This window comes from Capsicum annuum, chromosome 6 (genome assembly GCF_002878395.1).
Source record: "Capsicum annuum cultivar UCD-10X-F1 chromosome 6, UCD10Xv1.1, whole genome shotgun sequence".
NCBI classification, from domain to species: Eukaryota; Viridiplantae; Streptophyta; class Magnoliopsida; order Solanales; family Solanaceae; genus Capsicum; species Capsicum annuum.
This window is the reverse complement of record NC_061116.1, coordinates 201421315-201432996: the sequence shown is the minus strand read 5'-3', so window position 1 is coordinate 201432996 and position 11682 is coordinate 201421315. Positions and strand designations below refer to the sequence as shown.

The 11682-nt window shown below is 34.8% G+C and overlaps 1 protein-coding gene across 4 annotated transcripts; it reads left to right on the top strand.

The window, feature by feature from the left end:
- Positions 1 to 1238: 1238 nt before the first annotated feature.
- LOC107876120 (probable plastidic glucose transporter 3) lies at positions 1239 to 9437 on the top strand. 4 transcript variants are annotated; one of them, XM_047413763.1, is made up of 14 exons: positions 1239 to 1423; positions 1906 to 2070; positions 2829 to 2940; positions 3069 to 3136; positions 3472 to 3604; positions 3985 to 4084; positions 4148 to 4260; positions 5888 to 5981; positions 6822 to 6975; positions 7062 to 7205; positions 7296 to 7369; positions 7519 to 7607; positions 7942 to 8056; positions 8737 to 9437. In XM_047413763.1, the coding sequence occupies exons 2-14, from the start codon at positions 1974 to 1976 to the stop codon at positions 8917 to 8919; spliced, it is 1476 nt and encodes a 491-aa protein (XP_047269719.1). In that variant the 5' UTR covers positions 1239 to 1423; positions 1906 to 1973; the 3' UTR covers positions 8920 to 9437. The 4 variants fall into 4 exon arrangements, with proteins under 4 accessions (XP_047269719.1, XP_047269716.1, XP_047269717.1 ...); XM_047413760.1 differs by having other exon boundaries at positions 1343 to 1660; XM_047413761.1 differs by lacking the exon at positions 1239 to 1423 and adding an exon at positions 1430 to 1671.
- The last annotated feature ends 2245 nt before the right edge of the window (positions 9438 to 11682 follow it).

Here is an 11682-nt window from a genome sequence, read left to right as displayed (position 1 = left end):
CTTTCATGCGTGAGTTTCACTTGCGTCTATGTGGAAAGGTAATTCAATCACATGGTGCCACGTCATTAAAAGGGCTGACATGATGACGCGGTTTCAATTAAAATGACGTTTTGCTTCTATAAGTTAAAACGATGATTTGCTGATTATTATTATTATTATTATTATATAAAATTTTCATCTTAATAACGTTTTATTAATAATGTTAATTTAGTAATATTTTAATAACTTAGTTTAACAACATTTTAATAACTTTAATTTAATAATATTTTAATAACGTTTTATTAAAACTATAACTTTTTTATTTATTATTAGTATAATTTCATCTTTGAGTTGAAAATAATGAAAAAATAATAGTGAAAAGTCATTTAAATATATAAAAAGAAATTAGTAAGAGTATAATAGTCATTTTATCCTTTTTTTTTTTTTTTTTTACTGTTGGAATGCTCAAAATTTTAGCCCGACATGTTTGCGTGTACAACACGCTTTTTGCCACGTGAATCGGAGGTCATATTTGTTCAGTTTTGAATAATTAAAGGTCATATTTATGCATTGTCAAAGTTTAAGATCAAAGTTATAATTTGATATCAAATTTAGGGTCATATGTATGTATTATGCCATCAAGAAAAAAACAAAAATCGAGAAGTAGTTCCACTGTTCCACGCCTAAATTTTCCAAAATTTCTAGTTGGAATTGATTAGTCATATATGGTGATTACATTTAGATTGTCTAGGCTACTTAATCAATAATTTAGCATTACTGATTTGTTAATGCCTCTTTCCCTTGGGTCGTAAAATTGCGTAAACGAGTTGTGAAGATTATATTAGGAAAAAAAAAATAAACTTGGTGTCCGGCATAAAACATCACATAACTCTATTGTGCCTCTTAGCTAGCCTTTAGCCATAGATTATGAACCATATTTTTGTAAAAGAGCTGTTTCATTCTCAAGTTTTAAAATTGGTTCGAACCTATTTTTGGAGGAACACTCACAATTTTTTTTTAAAGAAAATTTCAACTAAAATTCGTTCAAACGCAAAGATCTCAAAAACCACTGCTTCAAAGTTTAGAAAACACAGATTTTTAAGTTTCAAAGTTTAATTTCAATATGAGATGTGGGACTTTTTTTATAATCTCACAAACAAATGGATCTAAATCTTATACTACAACATTGTTCAACCACAAATCTTACTCTATTATAGCCATAAATTTTTATTTTTTTTTTGAGATAAAAGAAGTAACACACAATTATGTGGTAGTAGTAAAAGTGTTTCATTTTATTTTTTTGATAAAAGTAAAAGTGTTTAACGTTTCATAAATGAAAGAAAGTCCTAGATTGCGAAGGATGATGTGTCAGAATGTCACAGGATTATAGCCAAAAGCATAAGAAACAAAGCAGGAAAAAGCAACAAAGATTGGACCACGTAGAGTATGTAGATGCTTTCGTGTCATCATCTCTGTTTTCTTCTGCCTTCCTTCCATAGTCGTACCACCGCTAATGCATATGCATTATGTACTTTCCTTCTTTGCTTACAAATGAAAACACGTTAGCCACCCTTTTGCATCTGCACGTTTTCCTTTTTAACTTTCTAAATACTTCACTGCCAGCCGCTCCCATTTTCTGCCTTTTATTCTGATTATTGCGCTCTGCAACACTTTTCAGGAGGTAATTAACAAGTACTCACACACACTGACTCGCTCTGCTTATATGTAATGCTAACAAATTTAGTATTTCTATTTTTTCCATTTTTGATTTGAAAAATTAGAATTTTATTTGAGTATTGAATTGTCGGTTACGATTCTCGAAATATGGAATTTTTTTTGAGTGTCGAATCAGATCTGGGACTTTTGCTTCATTTGCATATTACTAATGGTTTTTATACATACCGATAATGGATCTGGGCACTGCAGGTTGGCGTGTGTATATATATATGATTTGGATATTTGTTACATCAGCATAGATTGATCACATTTCCAGTATGAGAGGTGGTCGTCTTGCAGATGCTTACTCCATGTACAAACGTGCATCAACTAAAGATCAGTTTACTGATTATGAAGATAGACAAGAGAATATAGGTATCCTTTACACTCTTTTCTTTCTATTTGCCAGACGGATCCAAGATTTAGAATCACAGCATATATACTCATGAAAAATAATTTTTGATCTATATACTTGTATAATTTTTCAACAAAGTGTGCCACTTAAGTACAATTTTTTTGTTTTTTGGATACTATAATATTGTAGGAGTAGAAAGGAACGTGTTTAAGTTTGCTGCAAATTTATATGGGGTTCAAAGGGTGATCACAAGATGTGTGCTTTCTAAATTATGAGTCATGTTTAAGATCTATTTCTCTCTCTCTTGTTCCAAATGATGAAATCATACAGTATGTATTTTTATGAGCTTTTTTACTGAAAAACTACTGTCAGTCTCTGGATTTTTAGGAGCTCAAATTGAGAAATAAAATGTTGCCAACTTGGTTGAAGGATGTCTCCATTTTCCAATAAAATAATAATATACTCCTCCAATGTACCATCAACTTAGAGACATCCATAGGACATGCTCCCTCCATTTTAATTTGTTTGTTCTACTTTTATTTTGAGCAGTCTAAAAATAATGCATCTTTCCCTTTTTAGCAACTCCTGATTCCAGCTTTTCACATGACATGTATAAGACCACAAAATTAAACGGCATTTTGGTACATTCTAGACACTTTTAGTTTAGGACCACAAGAATCAAAAGTTTTCTTTACTTTCTTAATTTATGTGCCAAATCAAAAGAATATATATAGTTTTGTATGTATTTGATTTTTGATTCTTTCTTATGTGTTTTTAGGTAGTCCAGAAAATGGTGTGTGGAAAGAAATTGGAAACCCCTCATGGAAGCGCCCATTGCCGCATATACTGGTGGCAATTATTTCATCATTTTTGTTTGGCTACCATCTTGGGTACGAGTGAACTTTCAATTTAGTTTCTTTCATAAATCCTACCTTTTTAGTTGGTTAAATGTTGACCTTGTCTACTATTTGTTTTTTTTTTTCAAACTTGGCATTTTATTTCGGTTTGGTTTATTCAGGGTGGTTAATGACACTTTAGAAAGCATGTCTTTGGACCTTGACTTCAGTGGCAGCTCCTTGGCTGAAGGTACTCTATTCCATTAACCTTAAAAATTTCTTAACACCCACCCCCCACAAACCCCCTCAGCTCCACTTACGTGGACCTCCATGTGGGGGAGTGGGGGTTTATTATCACTGCATCCATTACTCATGTATGACAGTGCATGCTACATTTGTATAAACATAGATGTTAAATTTTCTTTGTTATATATACAGAGGTGGAGTCCAAGGCAGAGTTCAGTCGAACCTGCTGTCTAACACTTGCATCTTCCCTTGCTTCTCTTAAGACGATTATCTTCATGTGGTTGCTTAATTCATTTTATACTGTTCCATCTGATATGATAATTTTGTTTTCAACTAAAGGTCTAGTTGTGAGTACATGTTTGGGAGGTGCTCTTTTGGGCTCTATATTCAGTGGTTGGATAGCAGATGGGGTTGGTCGTCGAAGAGGTTTTCAATTGTGTTCTCTACCAATGATAATAGGTGCTTCTATGAGGTAAACCCATAATAAACTTCTTATGCTTAGGCCTTTTCAACTTTAAATGCAGCGTGAACATTTGCTCTGTAATACCGTCCAATTATTCTGAAGTATTGAGTCCTCTTCTGTTCATTGTATAACCTGACTGGGATGAATGGATGTTCTAAAAGGAAAGTGTCTAATTCCTTAGGGGATGTTTAGCCTTGCTATCTTTTGCTTTGGCAAAGTCTCCTGCAGACTTATTCTTAGGAGTCTTGTAAAGGTTGCTTTATGTGGCATGGCAGCCGGGGTGTTTAAGTGCTCTTTTCCTTTTTAAGTTGTTAAATTATATAAACTGGAGCGAATACATTTCGAGTTTCCGGAAATTAACTGAAGGTTCTTCAACCGCATAAATGTAGTGCTGCAACAAGTACTCTTGGACTTATGCTTCTTGGAAGGCTACTTGTTGGAATAGGAATGGGCCTAGGCCCTGCTGTTGCTGCTCTCTATGTTGCAGAGGTATATGATATTATCTTTTGCTCCTAATTCTATCTTTTAGTTACATTTAATTTGTTTGACCAGGTTTCACCAGCTTTTGTTAGAGGCACCTATGGGAGTTTCACTCAGATCGCCACATGCCTTGGGATCCTGGGATCGCTTCTCATTGGAATTCCTGCCAAGGATAATGTTGGTTGGTGAGGATTGTATGACCTTTATCTTCTTTTCCCCTTCATAAAATCAATTGGTAGGGCTGGCTTAGATGAATGAAAAAATATTATTACTGGTCCAGTTTATTCCAGTCACTGTTTGGAATGAACTGTCTTTCTTCAGTTTGAGACTGCTAAACTGCTTTCTACAGGAGCAACAACAACAACAACAAACCCAGTGTATTCCCACCTAGTGGGGTCTGGGGGGGTAAGATGTACGCAGTCCATACCTCTACCTCTAAAGAAGTAGAAAGGCTGTTTTCGATAGACCCCCGGCTCAAGTCACGAGATACCACACAAACTCATAGTAAAGCACAGAACTAGATTACATAACATAAATACGGCACCCATAAGTATTAGAAAACAGAGGAAAGCACACAAATTCGTAATAAAACATGGAACACGGAATCATAACAAGAATAAAACCCCCACCAAGTAATTCCCTACACTAGCGATCCAAACCGGCCCTAGTCTTCTGCCCTAATTCACGTCCTCCAGACCTTCCTATCTAGGGTCATGTCCTCGGTGAGCTGTAACTGCTCCATGTCCCGTCTAATCACCTCACCCCAGTACTTCTTCGGCCTACCCCTACCCCGCCTAAAACCATCCAACGCTAGCCTCTCACACCTACGAATCGGGGCATCCATGCCCCTCCTCTTCACGTGTCCGAACCATCTCAATCGGGCTTCCCGCATCTTGCACTCCACTGGAGTCACACCAACCTTCTCCCGGATAGTCTCATTCCGAACTCTATCCCCTCTAGTCAGCCCACACATCCAGCGCAACATCCGCATTTCTGCCACCTTCATTTTTTGGATGTGGGAGTTCTTAACTGGCCAACACTCCGCTCCATACAACATGGCCGGACGGACTACCACCCTGTAGAATTTGCCTTTCAGCTTGGGCGGCACCTTCTTATCACACAACACCCCCGACGCGAGCTTCCACTACATCCATCCCGCCCCAATATGGTGCGAGACATCCTCGTCAATCTCACCGTTACTCTGGATCACGGACCCGAGATACTTGAAACTATCCCTCTTACATACCTCCTGTGATTCCAGCTTCACTACTACCTCATTCTCCCGCCTCACGTCATTAAACTTGCATTCCACATACTCTGTCTTGCTTCTGCTCACCCTGAACCCTTTAGACTCAAGAGTTTGCCTCCACACCTCTAATTTGTCATTCACACCTCCTCGAGTCTCATCTATCAGAACTACATCGTCTGCAAAAAGCATACACCAAGGCACCTCCCCTTGAATACGCCGCGTCAACACATCCATCACCAACGCAAACAAAAAGGGACTAAGAGTAGATCCCTGATGCAATCCTGTCAAGACAGTGAAATGCTCTGAGTCTCCTCCCGCCGTCCTCACCTGAGTTTTCGCTCCATCATACATATCCTTAATTGCTCTGATATATGCCAGCGGTACTCCACTCACCTCCAAGCATCTCCAAAGCACCTCCCTGGGGACTTTGTCGTAAGCCTTCTCCAGGTCGATAAACACCATTTGCAGGTCGATTATTAAGAATAAGTCTATTATCCTATATGTTTATAGCATTCCATTAATTGATTGGGTGATGCGTAACTACTTCCAAAATGATGTCACAGGTGGCGAGTTTGCTTTTGGATATCCACCATTCCTGCTGCATTACTTGCTGTTTTGATGGAATTCTGTGCTGAGAGTCCTCATTGGCTTGTTAAGGTTGATCACTGTGCTCTTAAATCATCGAGTGTCTTGCAGTGGATAGAAAAGTGGCATTATCAAATTCAGTTTCTTGTGAACCTTGCAAATAGTAAAATCCGCCGAGTATGCAAATTCACTAGGTCACCGAAATGAAAGACACGCTTCTTTATTTCAGTTGACAAGTGATTTCTTGAAATGCCTATGTAGACAATCCAATTTTACAAACTACTGCTTGGTTTCCTGTCTTGAATATATGCTCAAAAGTGTATACGTACTCATCCTCTAAATTGCACCACAATCCATTTAATGTTGGGTAGAATGAACATGCCGACTATTTTTAAATGTCTTTTCGCGTCCCTAAAGCAGAACAACTCCATTTTTCATGGAACTTTGCTGTTTTAGGTGAATCTCCCGTTATTGAATTTCCTTCTTATTATATCTACTTTAACCATGTCTCATACAAGGCCACATAATGAAATAGCTGAAGAAGATATAATCTTTACAGATTCCAACAACATTATTGTAATTGCTTTCTCTATTCATTGATGGGCTTGTATTCTTCCTGTCTCCAATAACTTAGCAGGTTTCAGTACAACTTGAGAGAAAAATTATTGGTTCACTCCTGCCACAATTTGTCTTTGGGCCTTGATACTACAGTCAAGGCCATACATTGTATTTATACCATAAAATAGTGAGCATGTTCTTATACTTATCAAAATAAAAACTGGTTTATGGTCATGGTGCTTTTATGCAGGACCATCTTGATTTAATGTCAATTCTGTCTTCTATCGTTTGCTAACACTCAGCAGCTTATGGTTCTCTTATCTAACTTACCTTTTGTTTCTGGACTTCATTCAGAGAGGAAGAATTGATTTGGCCGAGGAAGAGCTTGAAAAGCTTATGGGAGCAGCGCATGTTAAATATGCTATTGCAGAAATGTCAAAGACGGACAAAGGAGATGAGGTGGATAATGTCAGGTTTGGAGAGCTACTGTATGGTCGTCATTTTAAAGGTATAATTATTGATGATGTGTTTTCATTCTGTCAATATTTTCGTGTGAAAAAGTTGAGCAAGTTTTAACTCTTGCCGTTTGGACAGTGGTTTTCATTGGATCTGCCTTATTTGCTTTGCAACAACTATCTGGAATAAATGCTGTATTTTATTTCTCTTCAACTGTTTTTAAAAAGGCTGGAGTACCCTCAGACATTGCAAATACATGCGTTGGGATCGTAAACTTAACAGGTAACATATCCTCTTTCCACACAAAACATGTGTAACACTCTTGGATCTTTTAGTGATTTCTCATTTCACTGTTGTTGATAACATCCACAGGATCTATTATTGCGATGATTTTGATGGATAGGCTTGGGAGGAAGGTGCTTCTAATTGGGAGTTTCTTGGGCATGGTAACCCAATCTTGTTTACTCATTACCATATCAATCAATAGGAGCATGTAGTTTCAAGCATAGCTCTATGCTTACCATGTATGGTCTGAGACCAGTGTTACCATATTTTGCTTTCTCATGCTTAAACGTCCGAGATATTTTTGGTGCAGGCAATTGCAACGGGTTTTCAAGTAGCAGCTGCGAGTTCATTTGTACCAAGCTTTGCAGTATTATACCTATCAGTTGGTGGGACCCTACTGTGAGTAATCCACTTCAAGTTTGTCTTGTAGCAGTTGATGCATTATTGATAGAAATGACTAGATATGCTCGTTATACTGTGATGATCAGATAACAACAAATAACTATCTGAGGCTTCTGACCTTTTTCCTGGGAAAGTTAATCTTTGTCATATAAAGAGAAGTCAGCTAAGTAATGAAGATAAATAGTTTTGGTACTGCTTCTGTGGATAACACGTTTCAATTGAATTCTAGAGATAAGCGTCATTATGTACTTAGTAACTGTTGACTCTGGTTAAATCCATTAAAGCAAATGCTGGTTGTTTTCGTTCAATAATGGGAAGTTATTTATTTTAGGTGTGTATTGGCATTTTCTTTGGGCGCTGGTCCAGTCCCTAGCCTCCTACTGTCAGAGATATTCCCTGGCCGGATCAGGGCAAAGGCGATGGCTTTATGCATGGCTGCACATTGGGTATTTTCATCCTGCTCTTGATTCTTTTTTTTTTTCCTTTTTGCAAATCATTCTCTTTGTTTGTCCTTGAATGAAGAATTATCAAATGGGGAAGGATCTCTAGAACATTTGTGTCTGACAAGTTTGACCAGTATACGATACGACGACTTGTTCGTATGCAAACCATCAAGTCTGAATAACAACTTTTTTCTGGCTCAAGGCATTTTCTCTTATTAAGTACTGGGATGAAATGGGTCCAAACCAAGTGAAATGGATGTTGAGGATTCATATAGCCTACGGTTACTAGTTTGAGGTTGATGCACAATACTAGTAGTTGAGGAAGGGGGTGACTGCAGGAGTGGCTCAAGGGTGAGGCTAGTAAAGCATTTGCTTTAGGCCCCTAAAACTTTGAGTCCTCGAAAAATTGCGAATTTTTTTATGTTAATGTCACTTAAAACAATATTGAAGATTGTAAAAGATAAAAGGTAAAAAAATCAAATTCAAAAAAGAAGGAAAGGAAGAAAACCTATATACTTTTTATCTGAAATGTTTATGATTTTAGTGTTCTTGGCAATTATCTTTTATTATAATTATAGTTATTGTTGTTGTGGTCATAATTTTTGTTTAATCTGAAATCTTAAAAAAACTATACCTTTTTCTTTCCCAAATGTTTTCACAATATGTATTTTGCTGTTTAACAGGTCATAAATTTTTTGGTCGGACTTCTGTTTCTGCCGATGCTTGAGCATCTTGGACCACAAATTGTATATGCAATCTTTTCCAGTTTTTGCTTGTTGGCAGTGGCCTTTGTGAAAAAGAACGTGGTGGAAACAAAAGGAAAAACATTACAGGAGATTGAGTTTGCCCTTCTTCCGTCTCATTAGTTGGTGACTAGATCACACACTCTATATTAAGTTCAGATTGGAAAATGCTAAGGTCCTAGTGATTGAACATCCAAATTCTTTGCTACCAGCTATTTCTTGATTTGTGCAATTTTGGAGTGTATTCAGAGGCAGGAAAGGTAGCAACGAGAACAAGATAAAGATTGTCACAAAGCGAGTTTTCATTAGGCAATTGTTACTCTGCTTACTTTTGCTGCTCTTCAGCTCACTCCATTGGTCGATGACTATTGCCCGGAGAAGCATGAAATTGCATCTGCCTCGTCAAGTAGTAGATCACATATATACTACAGATTACCTATTGTTGCTATTTTTGTATAACCTTTCTTTTAATATTTGCCTTGATCTGATTTTTTGTAATTAGCATGGCACAGAAAAGCTGAACTGGACATTCGTTACAGAAATAATGTTACGGTTATTGAATTAGCAAGATACATGACAGGCTAGTAGCTGGTTGCTGTAACAAGCATATTGGTTTGATTAATGCAGCTGATATTTTTCCATATTTGTCTTTAGATACTGTTATGTTGCACCTTTCCAGCTAGTAGTTGGGAAGCCAAGCTGTTAACCATGTGGATCATCGCTATACCTTCTCAACAGAATGTCCTACTCTAATTAGGGTGTTTGGTATCAAAGAATAACTTTATTTCCTTAAAAATTAAGTGATTTTATTATATTTTGATGTTGGTAAGTTGACAAAACTCGTTATATCAATAGTTGTTACATATAAATATATAAATAATCTAAGCAAACAATTGTGTGTATGGAAGAGGTACGGGGTGGGGTGTTCATTTTCCTAATTTTTTTAATGAGTTAATTTCCTAAAGAAAATGGTTGCTAAAATATTTTGACCAATTAAAGATAAAGTGATCGTCTTGGTTGTATGCAAGATACAGTTTGGTGATCATGCCATAATGGCAAACATGTACAATCTAGTTATGTGTTGACCTAACTGTTATAATGATGACATAAACGTGTCTTGTTATATGAAATTAGAGCTCATATTTGTGTAAAGAGTCTATTTAATTCATATTTATTGAATTGGATCACTCAGATTTCAAATGGGTAAATATAAACTTCAATTTATTTTAAAAGCTCATACAAATATGAACAAAATAGGTAAAATATGGGTACCCATTTAAACACAGAGATCACCCACTTATGTTTAAAATTTTTTTTTTTTTTCTTTTCTAGTTTCTTTTTTTTTTTTCTTTCTTTTTTCCTTTAATTTACTTTTTTGTTTTTTCATTTTTTACTCGTTTCTTATAATTTATATTTTTCTTTCTCATTTTTTCATCTATTTTTTTTCTTTTTTCTTTATATTTTTTTTCATTTTCCCCTTTCTCATTTTTATTTGATCATTCATATTCGCTTGAAACCTACCTGGGTTAATTAATTTAAGGTTCTAATTATTCCATTTAGCCTATACAATTTATAGCATGTCTTATCAATTAAATATAATCCATAGTCTCACTCCTTTATTATTATTTTTTCTATCTTTTATTTCTCTTTTTTTTCTTTCCATTCTTTTTCCTTTAATTTACTATTTTTTCTTTCTTTTTTCCTTTAATTTAATTTTTTTTTTCATTTTTTTCCACTTATTTTTTACTCGTTTCTTACACTTTCTTCTTTCTTCTATTTCATCAATTTTTTTCTTTTTCAATTTTATTTCTTTTTTCTTCGCATTTTTTTTGTATTTTTCGTTTTCCCCTTTTTCATTCTTGGTTCGTCATTTTTGTCATTTTTCTTCTTTTTTTTTGTTATATTTTTTCCTCATCTTTTTTTTTTCATTGCATTTTATATTTTAATTTTTTTTTACTTTAAATTTATTTGTATTGTACTATATATTTCAAATAATTTTATTATTTGTATTTGAATAGCTTAGTTGTCAATATGTACAATTTATCATTTGTATTTATATACAAATAAGTGTATGAATTAATTATATTTTTTTGAGACTAAAATATATAAATATACTATGTATCATTCAATGCAAATGTGTCATTAGTATTTGTATATCAAATTTATCATTTATATTTGTATATAAACAAGTATCATTAGTATACGTATGGTTCAAGTTGTATAAACATGTATCATATGATACAAATGTAACATTTGTATTTGTATAAGAGCTTAGGGTCGGCAAGGCAGGAAGTACGTAGAAACCTTGATTTGTTTACTTCTTGCGACTGCTAATGATATTTGGTTTGACGAATGTAATCTCAAGATCTTTCAGGATACTATCTCTGTATCTGTCCATTAGGTGGAGTCCATTTGAGTGTACTTACGCAAATTATAAATGTTGGGCGAATATAAATCAATATGCGCTTAAGGTAATTTCGTTATCAGAAAAAAAAAATTAAAAATAGAAAAAAAACAAAAATGGAAAAAAGAAGAAGAGAGAGAGGTAGAAGTTAGATATAGAAGAGAGAAAAAAAGCGTAAAGAAAGAATTGAAAAAAAAATATAAGAAAATCAAAAAGAAAAAAATAATGAAAAAGGAGGAAAGGAAAAAGGAAAAAAATGATGGTAAATATAAATATACTGAGTGGTTATGATATTTCAGTCATCATCCATAATTTGTACTCGATTTAACCAAGTTTTTCAAAAATAAAAAATATATAAAACATAAAATACAACCCAAAAAAAAAAATTAGAACGAAGTAAAACAAAACAAAATAAAAAAATAGAAAAAAAGAAGACTAAGAACGAAAAGAAAAAAGAAAGAGAAGCAAAGGGCAGAGATAGA

Coding starts and splice junctions, on each gene's coding strand:
- LOC107876120 (XM_047413763.1), top strand. CDS start 1,974: ATGAGAGGTGGTCGTCTTGCAGATGCTTACTCCATGTACAAACGTGCA. Junction 2,941..3,068: donor TTGTTTGGCTACCATCTTGG/GTACGAGTGAAC, acceptor TGGTTTATTCAG/GGTGGTTAATGACACTTTAG. Junction 8,057..8,736: donor TATGCATGGCTGCACATTGG/GTATTTTCATCC, acceptor GCTGTTTAACAG/GTCATAAATTTTTTGGTCGG.